Source organism: Lissotriton helveticus, chromosome 10 (genome assembly GCF_964261635.1).
Source record: "Lissotriton helveticus chromosome 10, aLisHel1.1, whole genome shotgun sequence".
NCBI lineage: Eukaryota > Metazoa > Chordata > Amphibia > Caudata > Salamandridae > Lissotriton > Lissotriton helveticus.
Window position 1 is genome coordinate 878,534,053 of NC_136071.1, and position 19,142 is coordinate 878,553,194.

General features: G+C 43.9%; 1 protein-coding gene across 6 annotated transcripts in view; it reads left to right on the plus strand.

Annotated features, from left to right (window-relative positions):
- LOC144784606 (ATP-binding cassette sub-family B member 5-like) overlaps positions 1-19,142 on the plus strand; it is a 1,313,284-nt gene that overhangs the window by 1,187,224 nt on the left and 106,918 nt on the right. For all 6 annotated transcript variants that reach the window (XM_078663518.1, XM_078663516.1, XM_078663520.1 and 3 more), the window contains one exon: positions 10,618-10,758. In XM_078663518.1, coding sequence (XP_078519644.1) covers positions 10,618-10,758 — 141 coding nt within the window. The remainder of the gene's footprint in view (positions 1-10,617; positions 10,759-19,142) is intronic.

A 19,142-nucleotide genomic window follows, 5' to 3' on the forward strand; every position in this document is an offset into this window, starting at 1 on the left:
GGAAAGGGCGCGGCCGCCGTGTCTTGTCTTTTTAATGAGAGGGGGTTTTAGTAGCAATTGATTGCTTGAACGCAGAGAACGCTCTGGTTTATAAAATTGTAGCTTTTGGGTCAGGTACTTGGGGCCATTTCCAAAAAGACATTTATGAACGGTACAACAGATTTTAAATTTAACACGTTGCCGTATTGGGAGCCAGCGAAGTTCTCTCAGTAGGGGCCTGGAAGGGGTTCTTGTGGGAGCGTTCAGAATCAGTCTTGCCGCTGTATTCTGGACCACCTGTAGCCGATTTATGGCATCCTCGTTTGCTAACATCAGGAGCCCATTACAGTAGTCTAATCGACTTATCACCAGGGCCTGTACAAGAGTCTTTCTATAGGTATCAGGTAAAAGAGGGAAGACTCGCCTCAGCAGGCCAATGGTGCGGAAACACGCTCCAGCGATCACATTTGCGTGCTCCTTTAAGGTTAGATTTTGATCTAACTTCACACCCAGATTTTTGACAGTCAGTTTTGGGGAGGGCACTGGTCCTAAATCCAGAGGCCACCAGTCAGGGGACCAGAGTATAGTAGCTTTCCCAAAGAGCATTACCTCCGTCTTCCCGACATTACATTGGAGGCGGTTGGAAGCCATCCAATTGGAAACAGCCCTCATACCTTCAGCAAAATTTTCCCTAACATTAGAGTTAAGGGAATGGAAAGGGTAGAGGAGTTGGGTGTCGTCGGCGTAGGACACCAGTGTGAATCCATAATTCCTCACAATTTCAGCGAGGGGGGCCACGTACACATTAAACAACGTGGGGCTTAGGCATGAGCCCTGTGGCACCCCCTTCGTGAGCGCCCTTGAGATGGAACGATAGGGGCCCAGGCTGACAGATTGTGAGCGCCCAGAGAGGAAGCTCTCCAACCAGGAAAGGGCCTGTCCTCCAATGCCCACTCCCTGCAAACGGCCCAGAAGGATTTTATGGGACACAGTATCAAAAGCGGCCGACAGGTCTAACAGCACCAGAATCATCGAGCCTCCTCTATCCTGTGACATCTTGATGCTATCGGTCATGGAGAGGAGTGCTGATTCGGTGCTGTGATTGGGCCTGAACCCAGATTGTGAGTGGTCCAGGCCCCCTGTCGCCTCTATGAAACTGGAAACCTGGGTGTTGACATGTTTCTCAGCCAGTTTGCTCAGGAGGGGCAGAAGAGAGATAGGGCGGAGATTAGAGAGTTCCGTCCAAGGAGAGGTTGAATTTTTACGTATTGGATTCACTACTGCCTCTTTCCATTGTTGAGGGAGTTTTCCCTCTTTAAAAGAAAGGTTCAACATTTTTCGGATGATTGGGCATAGTATCATGCTCAGGTTGGTCGCCAATCTGGCAGGGAGTAGATCAAGAGGGGAGCCAGTTTTCATGTTATTTAATAATGATATAATATCACTCTCAGTGGCTTCAGGAATGTCAAGGAAGGTGTCTGTGTGAGTCTTTATGCAAGAGACACTAAAGTCCTCAATGTTAGTGGGGTGTTTGGCCAAAATTTTGTTGTAAATAGTTTCAAACTTGTCCTCAAAGAATTGGGAAATATTGTTACATAGCTCTGAGAGAATGTGTCGGGACTTTCACATACCAAAGGGTTAGTAAAAGTCTGGAGGATTTTATATAGTTCCCTGGTCGAATTGCCAGCTTCATCTAGCTGAGATGTTAAGCAGGTTTTTCTTGCTTTTTTTATGTTTTTATAATAGATGGATATTGCCTGCAGGTAGAGCTCCTTACTAGCGCTGGTGTGAGTCTTCCTCCATAGGTTTTCCAACTTTCTACATCTTTGTTTCTCTAGTTTTAGTGTTTCAGTGTACCATATCTCTTTTTTGCTGGTAGAGGATTGTTTAACTAGTTTTTGAGGGGCTAAAAGGTTTATGGCATCCAAGAGTGTATTGTTAAGTTTGTCTAGAGCCGACTCAGTATTGTCAGAGTCAGAGAAGAATGGCTCTTTCCAGACTTGCTCAAAAGGATCCAGGGTGATCTTATACCACAATCTCCGTTTAATGCTCAAAGTGGCAGGAGGGTCAGAGGGTCTGGCTAGCTGTATGAAGGAGAATTCTAGCATGCTGTGATCAGACCAGTTTATGAGTTTTGGGGGGTGACAGTGTATTGAAGGGTGATTAGTAAAGATTAAATCCAAAGTGTGACCTCCCCTATGAGTGGGGCCACAGTTTCGCAGATGAAGACCTAGGAGAGCAAGGTCTGCTAAGAGGAGCTTTGTGTCAGAGTGTGATACATCAACATGAAAATTAAAATCTCCAAGTAAAATAAAATTTTCTTTGGCCTTCATGTGTAGAGCTAGTATTTCGGTTAGGGCTAGTGAGAAGCCAGCATTGGGCCCGGGGGGGCGGTACACTAGAGCACCTTTCCAGTGGTCCTTAGTTCCAGTGTTTATTTTAAAAATCATTATTTCCATAGAAGGTAATATAGTTTGTTCTATCACTGTAATATGAAGCCTTTCTTTATATATAATGGCGGTACCGCCACCAATTTTTTCCGGGCGGTCTTGTCTCAAGATTTTATATCCTAGGGGGATTCCCAAGGTTATAGATGGGGCAGTATGTGGCTTTAGCCAGGTTTCCGTAAGGAAACATACTTCCGGTTTGAGGCTCTGGATAATGTCCCATATCTCGACATGATGTCGCGGGAGTGAGCGAACATTTAAAAGAAAGCTTTTCCAGCCTTTCATTTCCGGATTAGTTGCCTTAGTAAGCCCAGTAATGATAGTATTGGGAGTGGCTTGGAACCTGCATAGCAGACAAGAAAAGGGACCTTCTGGACATGGCCAGTTATCGCAGGCGCACCTCTGTAATCCCTGAGGTCGAAGGGCTAGTAAGGATTGAGAAGTGTACCTGAGACGTGTGTCTTCTGAAGGGGCCATGATAGTTAGAAGAAGGAGCAGAATGAGTGGCCCCTGGCCTCGTCCAGTCGCGGACGGGCGCAGACGGGCCACTCTTTGGCTACTCTTCGGCGTAGCTTCGGCTTGACTGCGCGCGTTCGCTGCGCGCTCACCAAGGGGCGAGGGCTAAATAGCCCCGAGAGACCCAGGTGCTAGAGCGCTAACCGCCAAGCAGATACTAAAAAGGAAGTGGTGTCCTCCCCCTTGCTAATCAGAGGGAAAACGAACAAACAACCCGAAATGCGGCTACTGCACACTAATCAGATGAGTGTGGCGATTTAATCAGTGAGTGCAAGAAATGCGAATTGCAAATTTTAAAATACAAATTATTCCGTTTTCAGTCACAGATAAAAAATTATGGCAAATCACAAAGCACATTTAGGTTTGAGAGCAGGCTCGATACAGTATCCTCTGGCGAGCTAGCGGATCAGGAGGAACTGCCACTACCCCTTACCGCAGCGCGCAGTTGTCAGGCTCCGCCTAAATAGCCCCGAGAGACCCAGGTGCTAGAGCGCTAACCGCCAAGCAGATACTAAACAGGAAGTGGTGTCCTCCCCTTGCTAATCAGAGGGAAAACGAACAAACAACCCGAAATGCGGCTACTGCACACTAATCAGATGAGTGTGGCGATTTAATCAGTGAGTGCAAGAAATGCGAATTGCAAATTTTAAAATACAAATTATTCCGTTTTCAGTCACAGATAAAAATTATGGCAAATCACAAAGCACATTTAGGTTTGAGCGCAGGCTCGATACAGTAGCCTCTGGCGAGCTAGCTGATCAGGAGGAACTGCCACTACCCCTTACTGCCCCCTGTCTCTTTGGAGACAATGCAGAGTTGGCACTGGAGCGCTTTAAGAACTCGCGGGCTATGGTCAAGTCCTTGGGCCTCTCGGCTGCTCCACATCCCATTCTGCTTTTCACTCCATTCGTGGCCATGGAAGGGGCTTTCAACCTTGCCAACCCTATCCGAGCCACCGAGTTACGCAAGATTCCCAGTCTCTGGTGGGCGAGGGCGCAGTTCCTACCGGCCTCGTGGGCCGGTAAGCCAGCGGTCTGGTCCAGCCACCACCCACGGCAATTGCAGCCTCAAACCTTCCTAATCCTTCCCTTTTAGATCATAGGCATCCATGTGGTGGCAGAATCCACCATCACCCCCATCACTGGCAAGCCATACATCAGACAGGTGGGTTCTGCAGATTGTCCGAAGAGGCTACTGCCTCCCCTTTAGGACTACCCATCTCTCCATGCATCCATCTTTCAACCTGCTGACCGAGGCTCATTTGGCATTGCTCTTGGCAATAGAGAAGTAGGCTGTAGTTGTTATTCCCGCTACTTTCCAATTCTGAAAAAGGACAAAGGCCTTCTTCCTATCCTAAATGTCCGAGCCCTCAACTACTTCCTCAAGTAAGAGAAATTCAAGTTGCTCACATTGACTCTGGGCTTGTCTACCCTGCACATAGGAGACTGGATGGTACCGTTGGATTTGCAGGATGCTTATTTTCACATCCCTGTCCTGCCGGCCCATCTGCGTTACCTGCAGTTTACAGTACTCCACAGGCATTTTCAGTTCACCATGCTCTCTTTTGGCCTTACCAGCGCCCCTCGGGTGTTCACCAAGGTGATGGCGGTGGTCGCAGCTCATCTACATACATCAGGGGTGCCAGTCTTCTTCTATACTCTATCTTGACTACTGGCTGCTGAAAACGGGCTCGCCCCAGTCTGTTGTCTCCCACCTCCAGACTATGGCAGACCTCATGCTTTTGATGGGGTTCACTATCAATAGACTACAGTCACACCTGACTACCTCTCAAACGCTCCCTTTCATCTGAGCTGTTGTGGACACAGAGCAGTTTGAGACTTATTCTCCCATGCAGCGAGTCCAGGATATTCAGGTTATGATACCAATGTTACAGCCTCTATCATAGATTTGCTGTAAGGCTTACTCCGAGGCTGCTGGGCCTCATGGCCTCCTGAACCCTGCTAGGGACACATGCTCGATGGCATAGGCGTACTCAGGAGTGGGACCTGAAGTTCTAGTGGTCTCAGCATCAAGGGAATCTCTCCGACATGGTCCAGATCTCGGGGGAACGGTAAAGGACCTACAGTGGTGGCTAACGAACCATGATTGGGTCAGAATCAAACCCCTCTCCCTTCCCCAACCAGATCTCACAGTAGTGACAGATGTGCAACTCCTGGGATAGGTCGGCCATCTGGGAGAGGTGAAGATCAGAGGACTCTATTCTCCGGTGGAATCCGAACTCCACACTAACATGCTGGAGGTCCATGCGGTCCGACTGGCATTGAAAACCTTTCTATCCTCCATCAAGGGAAGGCTAATGCAGGTGTTCACAAACAACACCATCGCCATGTATGAATGCAACAAACAGGCCGCGGTGGAGTCATGGGCCCTTTGTCAAGGGGTCCTGAATCTCTAACAGCAAGGCTTTTCCCTGGTGGTTCAACACCTAGCAGGTTCCCTAAACGTCAGGGCTGATGAACTCAGCTGTTGATGCCTAGCAGATCACGAATAGCATCTCCACCCGTAGGTGGCGCAAGGTCTCTTTCAACAGTGGGGAGAGACTTTGCTAGATCTGTTTCTCTTCCCAAAGAACTTGCAATGTTAGGTGTCTTGGGCACTAGTGTCCAAGGTGGCTCTCACTCCGAAATGCTTTTCATCTCGAGTGGAGCTCAGGCTTCCTGTGCACCTTTCTGCCCCTACCACTCCCACCTAGAGTTCTCAAGAAGATCAAGAACAACTGGATCTAAGTCATCTTTGTAGCTCCGGACTGGGCACGGAGAGTCTGGTATCCCGAGTGTCTGAACATAAGCATCGATCTTCGATCAGGCTGCCCCATCCGGAGGGTCTCTTGTTGCGGCAGCAGGGGAGGGTCCTCCATCCGACCAGTCAACTCTTTGCCTTTTTGCATGGAGGTTAGGCGGCGGCAGTTGATAGCTATTGACTTTCTTCCCGAAGTCTGTAATGGTATTCTGGCAGCCTGGCATCCCTCCACCAAGATGGTATACACCTGCTGATGGAAAAGTTTGTATCATATTGTACAGAAAAGTCTAATGATCTTTCTGCTTCCCTTTCAGATATTTAGCTTTTTATTTAACCCTTGCCCATCAGCTCTCTGCTCTGGGCACTCTAAAAGGATATCTCTCTGCCCTGTCTCATTGACCAACCCTTGATATTTAAATATTTCACTGTAAATAGATTTCTAGAAGGTCTTGTACATATGTTCCCACCTTCCCCTTTCATTATGCTTCAGTGCAGCCTGGATTTGATTCTCACATTTCTGATGTGTGCTCCCTTCGAGCCTTTACACAATTATCCTCTTAGGATGCTTACCGTCAAACAGACTTTCTTGTGCTGATTACATCGGCCAGAAGGGTGGGTGAGATGCAGGCTTTGTCATCCAGGCCTCCCTTCCTAACAGTTTTTCCTGAAAAACTGCACAAGGGCCTCTTTCCTGCCGAAAGTAGTAACACCATTTCATGTAGGGGTAAGAAATCTGCAGCTAGATGTGTTTATCAGATGAACAAGTTTCTTACCTTCGGTAACGCCTTATCTATTAAAGACAATATCTAGCCGCAGATTCCTTACCGACCCACGGATCTTCCCCACTCTGCGGATAGATTTCTAGGGTTAGGGATGATTCCTTTCAGGGCCCTAGTTTAGACACAGCAGTGTCAGTGCACTTCATGTCTCTGCCCTTCTGGTGTGGAAAGTTGTGAAAAGTAACTAACATCAGCGTGCCGAGGTGGTGCCAATATGGGTGACAGGGACGTCATTTCGGGCATGGACAATTCCGACGACACCATGCAAGCCGACCGCCGACGCCTAGTGGCATGCAGGGGTTCTGCTCATGAAAAAAATCTTCCGGATGCACTCTGACACTGGGGAAATTCAAAGGTAAGGAATTTGAAGCTGGAACTTGTTCATCATGTTACTTACAAAGCCTAATAGAAGAGTACAAAAGTGTGAGGCCAAATATGACCATCTCACTGTGTGCATTTTGAAAGCCCAAAATGCTCCATAGACATCTTCAGTTGTGAAATCCCTTTTGCATCCACAGCATTGTAAAACAACCTTCTTTATAAAATCATAGGAATCTACAATGATATATCTAAAGCTTATGTGACATTTGAGCATTACCAGTGTAGATTCTGTATCGCAGCCTAAAATGGCCACATACCCTTTCCTCAGCATGTAATTAAAAAATACTTGATGCTGCCAAGCGGCATAATTACATATGAATGCATGTGCTGAATTTCCAAACCTTGGTAGAAAATGAAGACCTGCACTGTACAGGTGAACTTTTATCTTGTGTTTAGGTAAAAGAAGGATAGGAAAATTCAGGGCAAAACAGATGAGGAGTAGAAGAGATTTGGCCTTGAGGGGTGGTTGGTGGAAGGAGATGAAGAAAATTGGTACAAAGGGGGGGGGAGTGCACTTCAGAGGTCAAAGGAGCGAATAGCTATGAAACACTATGGTGTTACTTGAACAGATTGTTTTGAGTCTATCCAGAACTGTCAAAGGATGTTGGCTGCTGGGTTTGAATTGGGGTGCTTTTTCAGATTCTAGGTGCATACCCTAAGAATGCTTACCTTCTCGTGTTATCTTTCTTACAATTATTCTGTTCCAATCTGGAGATGCTGCTGCTGGGCGTTCCATCTGTGGTCTTGATCTTGGTTATGAGATATTTTAGGGTGCTTGTATTTATACCCTTTAGGTGATACATGGTGCTTGGAATGTAATGCATACTTGAAGGTTAACAAGTGTAGTTGCAATTTGGGAGTTTTTGAGTATGTCCTTCAATATTATGGAGGCTTTCAATGAGATCATCTGCTGTAGGAAAGAGAAGGGCGGTTTCTCAGGTGTCAGTGGGTCTCTCATACACCAGGTAGGTGCCTCAGGTGCCAGTCAGCCTGGAGTTGTCCCTGTAAAGATGGGACAAGACCAGTACTTGTACAGCTGTCAAGTCAGTTTTTGCTAGAACAGTGCAGGGTCAGCTGCTGCCAGAAAGTCTTTAATTTTGTTCACATTCACTTTGGGTGTTGATGCTGCAATTTGTGGTGATGTGTAAACGCAGAGACTTTAACGAGTCAGTGCATCATGGCAAAAAAGCAGTCTAGATTAATCTTTTATAGCGTGCCTTTTACTGTTTGTGGTTTGCTGTTATTAGCAATAAGTATGAAAACATCAATTTTGATGAGATTCATTTTGCGGAAGGATTTGTAAATCTATTATAGGATGGTTTCTAGGCAGTCATTTAGTTATCGATGTCATGGGCAGGCGGGATTCACAGCTATAGTTTGTGTTTCCTGCATATTAATGTAAATTGATCTTCCTTTTGATGAGCAGGCCTCTCAAGGGCCCCATGTAGATGTTGACGATTAATCGTGATAGGATTATCCTCTTAGGATGCTTACCGTCAAACAGACTTTCTTGTGGTGATTACATCGGCCAGAAGGGTGGAGGAGATGCAGGCTTTGTCATCCAGGCGTCTCTTCCTATCAGTTTTTCCTGAAAAACTGCACAAGGGCCTCTTTCCTGCCGAAAGTAGTAACACCATTTCATGTAGGGGTAAGAAATCTGCAGCTAGATGTGTTTATCAGATGAACAAGTTTCTTACCTTCGGTAACGCCTTATCTATTAAAGACAATATCTAGCCGCAGATTCCATGAACACCTCAGGGGATTAAAAATGGATTTGGATGTAAGGGAACCCATCTAGACCCACTTTGTTCTAGTTTTAAAGTAAGAGAAGAACCCCTGCAAAACAACTTTGTCAGAGAGCATTTGATATGAGTGGTTGTTGACTAGAGCATGACGAGCGATGGTTTCAGAGGCTACAGACTCATCAAGGAAGTCATAATTGACCTATTAGAAGGTGATTGGACTGCACTGTAGTCTGAAACAGACGGCCAGTTTTGCAGGAGGCCATTGATTTTTCATCGGGACTTGGTGGATAAACCCTTTTTCTGTGCTTTTCCCCGGGTATGATAGGTTTGTAGTCCAGGATTGTTAGTGAGATCATCAAGTTGAGTTTCTTCAAGAGAGACAGGACGTAGTCCACATCTAGGAAGATGCTTTGGCTTAATATTTCTCCTCCCAATTGAAGGTGGGAGTGTGTGTAAAAAGTGACATTCACAAATTTGTACTCTAAATTGCAAAGAGGTTTGTCCTAGTGGACAACTTGGGTGTGCTCCAGATTTGCATTACTGCGGTGATGTCAAATGGCATTATGTCGAAGATGTGTTGTTGTATTTTGGAGATCTGTTTTTTCAAGAAGTGATTGATTGCTCCTCACTTTTCTTTGGAGTGAGTGGTCAGTGGGGTAGAAACATTTTGCACTGGACTTACTTACTTCGAAGAGAACTTCGCCTCTTTTTGAGTCTTGATTGATGATGGACAAATCCTTCGTTAATTGCAGCATAAGATTTGCTTATATAAGTTTCTCACTCAAGCAGAGTATTTATTTTAAGATTTTAATGTAGGTCTGGTATTTGCCCACATATCTCAGAATTATTATGACCCAATGAACCTACACTTGACAGTTCCGGGAGGGTCTCCAAAGAGTATATATCCGTCAGTTTTAGCAATTCATTATTGATTATATTTTTCTTTTCGTGCCTCAATATGCTGCCCACATCTAAGTGGGATAACATTTTACCATTTTGTCAACTTCTTAAAGAGCTCCTCGTGTGACATAAAACAACGTTATAACTGGCGAATTTTACACAGATGTACTATAATCACGGCACAACATAGACACACAATTGAACACTCTGTTATTCAGTATAATACCGGTCCCACTTCTGCATTTTGGGTCTGAAGGTTTGTATATTGTCACAAGCAGTCAAACATGCAGTGGTCGCATACATAGATCATTGTCAGAACAAGAAACACACCGGAAATGGGGGGGTCAAACGATAAAAAGCAACAATGAAGACAAATTTGCACTTCAAACACTGTCACATTCCTGCACGCCAAACACTGTTTCAAGATGGAGAATTTAAGGGAGAGGATGCTGTCCAAGTTCACAGTAAGGTTTTAAAAGTCGCAGGCTCTCTTCTCCACGCTCCAAAATTCCAGAGCAAATTACCTATCCGTTTCTGAAGATAAACAACTTTGTTGAAGTGCTAACAGCCTTGCTCATAGCCATGGACAAAAGAGTAATTATCCATGCTGAACACACAAAGACATTTATTGTTTCAATGCTATGTCACCTCATCTACTGCCTTTCCAAAGAGTTTCCCAATGGCAGTGAGACAAGGTTCTGGCCCACAGAGCAGTTCGACACTTTCACATCAACTCTCTATTGTTAGCTAATTAACCCCTTCACACCACGAATGCTATGTCATACACGTTAGTCTACAGTAAATATAGTAATCATTCATCATTTATTTTTCCTCAGTTTCACATACGTTCCATCATCCCTTGACCACTGGGCTTTAATCATTTGACTGTGGTTGATTAGTCTTCTCAGTGGAAAGGTCTGTAATTGAGATGTGGTACCAAACATGTCATGTGGAGTACGTAGCGATAGTTTGTGAATGTTGTGAATGTATCTTTTCATTATCTCATGTGATACTTTGAGAGGAAAAAATGTGCACTCCTATTCACAGATGTTTGCACTGAAATTCATTTTTTTGCAAAACTAAATAGTATTTATGTTTTATGTGTTTCAGAAATGCTCACAAGCGAGCACACACCTATGGTGGTTGTTTTTCATTCAGTCAGTCATTTCTGTACTTCACTTATGCTGCGGGTTACCGATTTGGGGCTTATCTAATCATATCTGGAAGAATGAGCACCGAGGACGTTTTCCTGTAAGTCTTTCAATTCCTGAATAACACATATCCCAGCAATAATTAGTGCTTCACAGAGCCATATATTCTGCTTTTCCCTAACTTCTCTTTTCTCTACATTTCTGAGATTTCCACAGGTCTAGATTTTGCCCACAATTACTCTATTTGTGCTGCCGAATCTAGACACACGGATTTTAGACTGTTGACACTTTAATTGAAAGAACTTTCTCAGTCTTTAAAGTGGGTTCTTGTTTCTGGTGATCGCAGTTGCATGGCCCAAATATACAGCAAAGTTGCTGGCTCAATCGAGCTGATCTAAAGGATTGATTGCGGTTGGGATGGGGCAACCTGGTGTCTTAAGCTCAATGACGACCTGTTTTCCCAGTTAGGCGGATTTTTCGTTAGGGAAGGCAATAGGCATCACAATGGGAGATACCAGACATCTTTTGTTCAATAAGCAATGTAGATCTGCTAAGTTAACCCTAGTACAATCTATTAAATCAAACAATCTGGAGCATATTATGCAAGCTAGAAGTAAGTACGGGCACCACCTTAGGTGTGCTAGGTCTAATTGGAAGACGGACTATGGGAAGACCTGGTTAAAGCAGCAAGAGTGGGGGACAATACGTCTTTGTTGGAATATTGTTGCCCACTCGAGTAAATTGGCTGTATCTCTTGTTAACTTTTCTCTCCAGTCCCTCATTTGGGTCGAGCATTTTGGGGATCTTTACTCTGATTCCACAATGACATCGGTTAGTATCACCCACGGCCATGACATTGGCCTGCCCTCTTGAAATATCACTTCACATATTATCCCTGGGAAAGTCCCGAGCCCTGATGGCATACCATGTGATCTATTTGCTTAGGAACCCCCAATTTACTCACAAAGTCAATTCTGCGGGGTGGCCACTCCCCAAATCATAGCGCCAAGCTAAAATAGTTCCCATATTCAGAAAGGGCAATCTAGACAGTCTGTGCAATTATAGGCCTATTAGTTTCATAGATGGGATGCAAATACTTTTTTGTCGCCAGATTTTAAGGAAACCTGCTGATGGGGCCCAGGAGAATAATATCTTATCTGATCTCCAGGCTTGTTTTCGACAGTAGGTAAGTACTGTGGACCAGGTATTTTGATTTTGCAATCTATGTTGGAAAACAATATTAGTATAGCATGGTCGTCTGTACATCTGTATGGATGTATGACGTTACAACGCATACTTTTACATCGCATGCCTTTACAACGCAGTTTTTACATCGCATACCTTTACATCGCATAGCGCTTTGGGGTGCTGGAAAGTGAATAGTTTAATTTACTATTCCAACTCCAGTCCCCGTGGACACTAGGGAAGGTGTTGGACAGTAAATTAAACGTATTCCCTATCCTAGAGCGCCCCCCAGCGCAATGCGTTGTAATGGTTTGCGTTGTAAAAGTTGCGTCGTAAAGGCACTGCGTGGTAAAAGTTGCGTTGTAAAGGATGTTTCCCCATCTGTATGAAATCGGGCTTTGATTCCATTCCCAGACACAAACTATGTTCTGTGCTGGGCAACACGAGTGTCCCTAGTGGAATCTTATCAATTTTGATTGGGCTGCAGAAGCTTCATTTTGCTCGTATCCAGAGCGGCAACAAGGACGAGTTGACCAAATGTTTTAGAATTCTGAAAGGAGTAATCTAAGGCGGTGCGCTCATTTTTATTATACATAATTGATTTAGTGTGTTACTTGGACTTTGCAGGAAATTATGCAGCTAAAATACATTACTGTTTGCGGACAATATATTGCTAATATCCAAATCTCCAACTGGACTCTAGCCCTAGTGGCCTGTTTCCTGTCCTTTTGTGCTGAGAGAGGACTGGAATTGATTATAAACTAGACAAAATGTATGTTCATATAGACCTAGAAGGAATACTATCCTGGCACACAGTGAAATTCTAGAGCAGGTATTAGATTTTAATATCTTGGAGTCAGACTGTCTTATATGATTGCCTGGTCCTCAGAGATAGAGAAGAGTGTGCTTAAGTTATTTCAGGAAAGTATGGCGATCTTAACAATGATAAAGAAGACCAGGACTACATCCTTTTCCCCAGCTGTTGAGATATACAATATTAAGGCCAATGGAACTGCCCTTTATGGTGCTGAGATTTGGGGCCATGCTACGGTCAATAGCCTTTACGTAGTAGAAAATACATTTATCAGGTCCCTGCTGCACCTTCCCCAAAGTACCCTGTGTTTACTGCAGTTTTTAGACATGGTATTGTCCCAATTGCTTTAGTAAGTAAATGTAGACCTCTACTGTACTGGCACAGATTATAGACTAATGATGAGCTGGCACCCTATAGACTTCCTCTCACGGAACTAATGGGCCCAACGTTGGCATGAGAGTTGCTTGGCTATGATTTGTTAGGGACATGATTTTAAAGTTAGATTTAGCTTCCCTTTGAGACTCTCCCGTTCTCATCTCCAAATTAGAGGCAAAAGATAGACTTGAAGTGTACTAGTGGGATGAAGAGCTGAGAAAATACAAACCACAGTGGCAGACTCCCGCCTGTGACAGCTTGAGCAGGCTCACTCATACTTTAAATGTATCGCGCGCGCCGCTCCCGCCCGATTGTGTCACACTATCGGCTGTTACGATTGGATGCAGGCCTGTACGTTAATACCGCGCATCATCATTGGGCAACCATCATCACATTGACAGACTCTCGCGAGCAACAGGTGTAAACACTGTAACCAGCCGAGCCCAAAGCGAGCTCAGCCAGCCCCCAAACTTAGTTTACTAGCTGCAAAGCACCGCGAACGCACGATCTCATCTAAGGCAGGAATTCTGAACAGTGCACTGAGTCATTGAGGTAATCAAATTATATCAATATCATGTGACTAATGTTACGTGCAGCAGACGCGTAGACCCGGCCCAGACAAGTAAGTGCCGGTGCTAAGCACCGGCAAGCACCGGCACAAATTAAGCCCTGCCTAATAGTCGGTCAGACAGGTTCTTGGATTTTAAATTCATTCCATCCTTTGAGCCCTTTCTGGATAAAATCACCTGTCCTTTAGCCAAGCAGTTATTCATGAAATTTAGATATGGAGCGTTACCTAATAATAGCTATTGCATAGGCTGGGGAGCTGGTTACTGCAACAGCATTTTCTTATAAACTGAAGGATGAAACTTTACACAATGTTTTCTTTTTATTGTAGCGCTTGTCTAGTCCCCCGAAAGAAGTGGATTAAGCACCTGGAGTTTGTTCTTTAGGTGTCAGACAAATTGTACCCGCACAGAGAATAATGAGATCTGATACGAATTAATTGATTTTTTTAAAAGTGTTTCTAAGTAGGTATATATTCTCTGCTTGGATTATTTGCAAGAATATCATCAGTGCCCAAATCTGATTTTTATCTCATTATCAATTAACATTTCGGATCTACACTTTCTGATTACGTGTTTTGCACCTAATCAACTTATGTACTTTATAGATTTTCGTATACATTTTTACCCTTATTTTCTTGCGGCGCCCTATATCACTCTTGTGCAATATTTCTTTGAATGAGTAGGGCAGTTGAAACTCGCTCAGCTGCTGCACTTTCACTTTAAGCTCTCCCAATAGACTATTGTAGGTGAATTTTGCTCTTGATAATCGATAATATAGTGGTCCTTTGCTATATTGGTGCCTCTTATCTTGACAATGTTTTATTGCTTTATAATTGTGTGTAAAAGACAGAGAACCACGGATTAATTTATTTTCTTTATATGTGATTTTATAATTACTGTATGCTTTACAGCTGTGTTTTAATGTATTTGATGCTTTTTTAAGGATCTTGAATCCGAAAAAAAACTATATTGATGATGAAAGAAGGTTTTTACAGCAGAAGAGCCCGCATCCCACTCTGTAATTGCATCCCCTGGCTGCAATTAAGTAATGCCTTTGTTCGATAGTTGTGTCTGCACTGCTAGACATTCGCATCTCATTTCCAGACCCAGAAGGAGATGGTGCACTCGGCCCACTATTTGCCAAAAACGAAATCAATAGAAATGCGTTTTAACATTGCATTATCAATACCAAAAAGATGTCTAAAGAAAATGCTTTGATAATGGATGCCAGAAGAGATTATGGAGACTTGTTAGCTGCGAGATATACTTTCGGCATAAGGAAAATAAGACGCCTATGCCACACACATTAAATGTAGTGTAATGTGCTATCTGCATGCCAGTGTTTATGTATAAATAAACAACCAGTGGCCATTTTTAAAGTGCACAATACATACGGAATTCCTTTGGTAAACATAAATAATCGTTAACTACTAATCAACTCACTGGAACTCATTTTTTCACTCTCATTAAAATAATCCTTTGAGGTTTACCAGGAACTAAGGGCATCATAGTCGGTAGGATTCTTTTGATTGAGGTGTGACTTAAATATATATGATTTAATAAAAGAAAGAGAACTATCAACTTCCTTCCACTATGCAACAGAGTTTACACGTCAGTGCAAATGAGAAGCTACATCTTTTTGTTAAACACGTTCCCACCTTTCATTTATTGTTATGAAAACATTTAGAGACCATTTCAAAACAAAATTAAATGTTTCTATTCAGAAATATAATTAAATTATACAAAAAAGCCTCCTGCGCTCCTCTTGTTGGTGTTGTGTGGCTCCACGTTTGTACCATAGCACCACAGAAGTGACAGAGCAAAGCCGCACGTCAGTTCCTTATTAGTGCGCCTTCCATCGCAAATCCGGAGCTCTGCTCCCAGCCGTTTCGTTTTTGTTTTTTTACAATTCCAGAAAACTTTTTTGCATTGTGCTAGGAAAAGATGTACCCACTAAAAAAGTCAGGCCTCAAGCCGTGCCCCTACTACAGGAAGCAGATGTCGGTCACATACCCTAACGAAGTGTTTCTCTGGAAGCTGGGCACCGGACACATAAGTCTCGTGACAAGAATTACCTAATGCACCTAAAGGTGATTAGAGACTGGGAGGCAAAGTTGTATGTCACTAAACACAAGAAGTTGTGGCCTTCACACAGATCGGGCTCCAAAGCTTGGGCCCTGTCTCATTCCCAGTCATGAGGCTTCTCCCACAGCCACTCGACTTCCCATTAGAAGTCCTCCATTAAGTCCAAGTCCAGGTGCAAACACTAGAAAGCAAGGACGGATTAATCATATCCTGCCAGTCTGACTCCAAGGAGAAGGCTGAGGATGTCATGATCAAATCCAGTTCCTCAGTTGGTCCCAATACACCCTGAGTTTCCCAGGTAGTTGTCTACCCCGCAGTAGATCAAGACCATCAAAGAGGCCATGCTGCATATTTTCCACAGAATCACAAACACCTTCAGTTAAATTACCACCTGCAGGTCCATCCCTGACGTCATCTGTTTCCTTGAAACCCCCTTACCTGGTACTGTACTGACTCCGGTAAAGGCTTCTACTTTGGCCTCATGATCCACGTCGGTTCCTGCCACCCAGTCGCTGGTTCTGAGGCCACCTACACCGCGAAGGATGATACCTATTCATGACGCTCATATCAGATTCTGCACCAATGTATGCTCGAGTTTGACTGAGAGTCTGAGAGTCTGTGAGACTAAAAAAGGTGCAATCCGTTGTCATGTACCCTGAAATGTATTCTGTGTCTCTACCTCATCACAGCTATCAATGGAGGCTCCATTATATTTTTGACTTTGATTCTCATCCTGTGCCAGAGCAGGGGGCACTCCAGGATATTGATTATGCCTTGATTTGAATTTTGGTTGTGTAGAGCTCCCAAATACTCATGAGTGTCCTGGTGCTATAATCTGTAATGCAACAAAAGAGTCGCTATTGTTGAAAGAGGGGAGTTTTTAAAAGTTTATAAAATCTGAGAAGATTGTATTCAGAGCAAATAGCACAAGGGATGCTATTCCAAGTCTGTGCACTAATAACTGAGTAAGAGCGTCCACCTAGTCGCAATCTGAGAAATCTTGAAATGAAAAACAATACAGAGGCTGCAGAACAAAGTAATCCTGGTGGCAAGTATGTGGAAAACATCTGAAACGTAGTTACAAATAGAAGCCAAATACAGAACCTTGTGCCACAATCAAGGATACATCTCTGGTGAATCGGAAGACAATGAAGGCTTTCAAGGTGTAATGAGATTCTTGCATCTTTATGGATATCGAGTACAAATCTGGCTGCTGAGTTCTGAAATTTGTAAAACAGGTAAGAAGGAAAACCTTCAGATAAAACATTACAATAAACCAGTTTACCTATGATAAGGGACTGGATCAGCAGTTGCCTGGAGGCCCTAGGGATAAAAAAAACAGGACTTTACATAGAAACTTCATCATAAAGCAAAATACAGAGGTGAGTTTACAAATAGGGACCGCAGACCAGAGTAGGACATTGCCTACCAGACCTGCCAGAAAAAAACCTGTCCAAAAGGATGTAATGAAAGACAGATGTTGAATGCTGTCGTCAGTAACAGACAGTGTGGGCCACCGAGCACCGATCATGTGGAAATCATTTCCAATGGCTGTTATCAAGATCTCAGTGCTCAAGGGTGGGGCGAAAGCCAGATTTAAAGGTGTAAGAAATTGGGGGTATCAGTCGAATAATAACCACAGCTCTTGTCAGGGTAAACCTGTAAAGTCACTTAATCAACCTGAGCTCAACCATGGCACAGAGCAGACAGACTTAACTTAAAGGCAGTCAGGGCACAAGAAAAATCCCAACCCTATTTATTAGAATTTTATTATTTAATGTAAGAAATAAAATGAGACCAGAACAACAAAATTCCAATAAGGAAAATCGTATTTATTAATTTAAAAAGTTTAAGGTTCAAAATAGCACCCAAAGCATTTATCGCAAACTGTAACTTTGCCGGTACCTAGGTGCAAGTTAAGACTGACCACGAAGGTGCGCGAGCCGGAAACTGAAACCGACTTTGACGCGGGGGGTGGAAGAGGGGATGTTATTCTGGAATTAATGTCTGCATGGGAAGTCAACATTCATCAGTTGGTGAAGACAGCAGGCTGAGGCCAAAGAGGAGTCTACGTTGTCAGATAACCATTTGACAAGGTCTCAGTGAAGCTGTTGAGTTTTGTCAGGAAGGTACATTGCTGTACGGATACTTTTTGTGTCTGCACCAGGTGAAGATTTCTACCTCTGAACTTAATCACTTTTTTAGAGCTCGGATTCCTCCAACGGTGCAAGGCTGCAAATGAAGAGGGTTCCACAAGGTGCAATATTTCTAAGTAAGGTCATGTTGAATCATATTGTTTGCTGCAGAAATGCTCAGAGCAAGAGCAACTTGAAGCTTTGGCCTAGGTTTTAGGAATCTTTAAGATGAGTGTACTTTGACACAAGTCAAGGGCCCACCTCATTGGGGACAGCGCTTGGAGGGGTCAAGACTCACTCCAGCAGAGACCAGAAGAAGGGTCCAGGGCACACCAACTTGGAACTATTCATATGGGTAGTTGTATAAAAGGCGTTGTGTAGTTTGTTGTGTCCCTATAACTTGAACAAGAGGTCTGCCATATGATCCTTTGAGTACACTTCATTGTACCGGGGAAAAGAGGGAGAGCAGTTCCAGTTTTCAGGGCTTTTCTGAGGTTGAAGACAAGAGGTCCAGTCCTCTTGTGTTCTTCCACAAGTCCAGAAAGTGTTCTGAGGAGGGTGCTTTGGGTCCCACATTTATGCCTGGCACCATTCTGTAGGTGGGAGCAACTTCTGGCCACTCCCTTACTAATGGGGGTAAACTTTCCCAGGGTTAGTTTTATCCCCTTTGGAGCATTTCTTGTGTAGCCTACTGAAAACAACCCCACAGTGCCATTCTGTAACTAAACCTGAAAAAGCAGGAACTCTCTTCCCCTGTGCAGAGTTACTGTGCCCAACTTATAAGTGTGGACAGGAAAATGAGCAACCTCTCCTCTGTGGCCACCCAATACTGGTTCTGGGGAAACTTCTCTCCCTCTGGGATTTGCACCTGGCTGACTAGAGGGGCAAGGGAATGGTCAGGCCAAGGTGTTAGTTACATTTGTCTGTGACTGGAAAGACCTTTTTGAAGTTAATTAAGTTGCTGGGCATAGTCTATATAGTCAGCATGACAGAGGAGCAGAACACCTCCCCACTCGAGGCCGTTCTCGTAATTCTAGGAGCAAGTTCACACCTCATCAAAGGAGATATTCACTTCTGGGTGGCAAATGCAGCTCATGCAAATGGGGCTCTGGAGGGTTTAGGCAGGGAATAAGTAACGTTTCTAAAAGAAGCATTTAAAAAATATTTGTTACAAAGCCAGCTACACCAGTGAATTAAGCTTGTAATAAATATTTCAGAAAGTCCAAGCATGAACCTTGTAGCTTTTTCCAAGCCAAAGATAGCAACATTAAATTTAATAGTGTGTCACAATGCTTATCTGTAGAACAGCAAACCCTGCTAC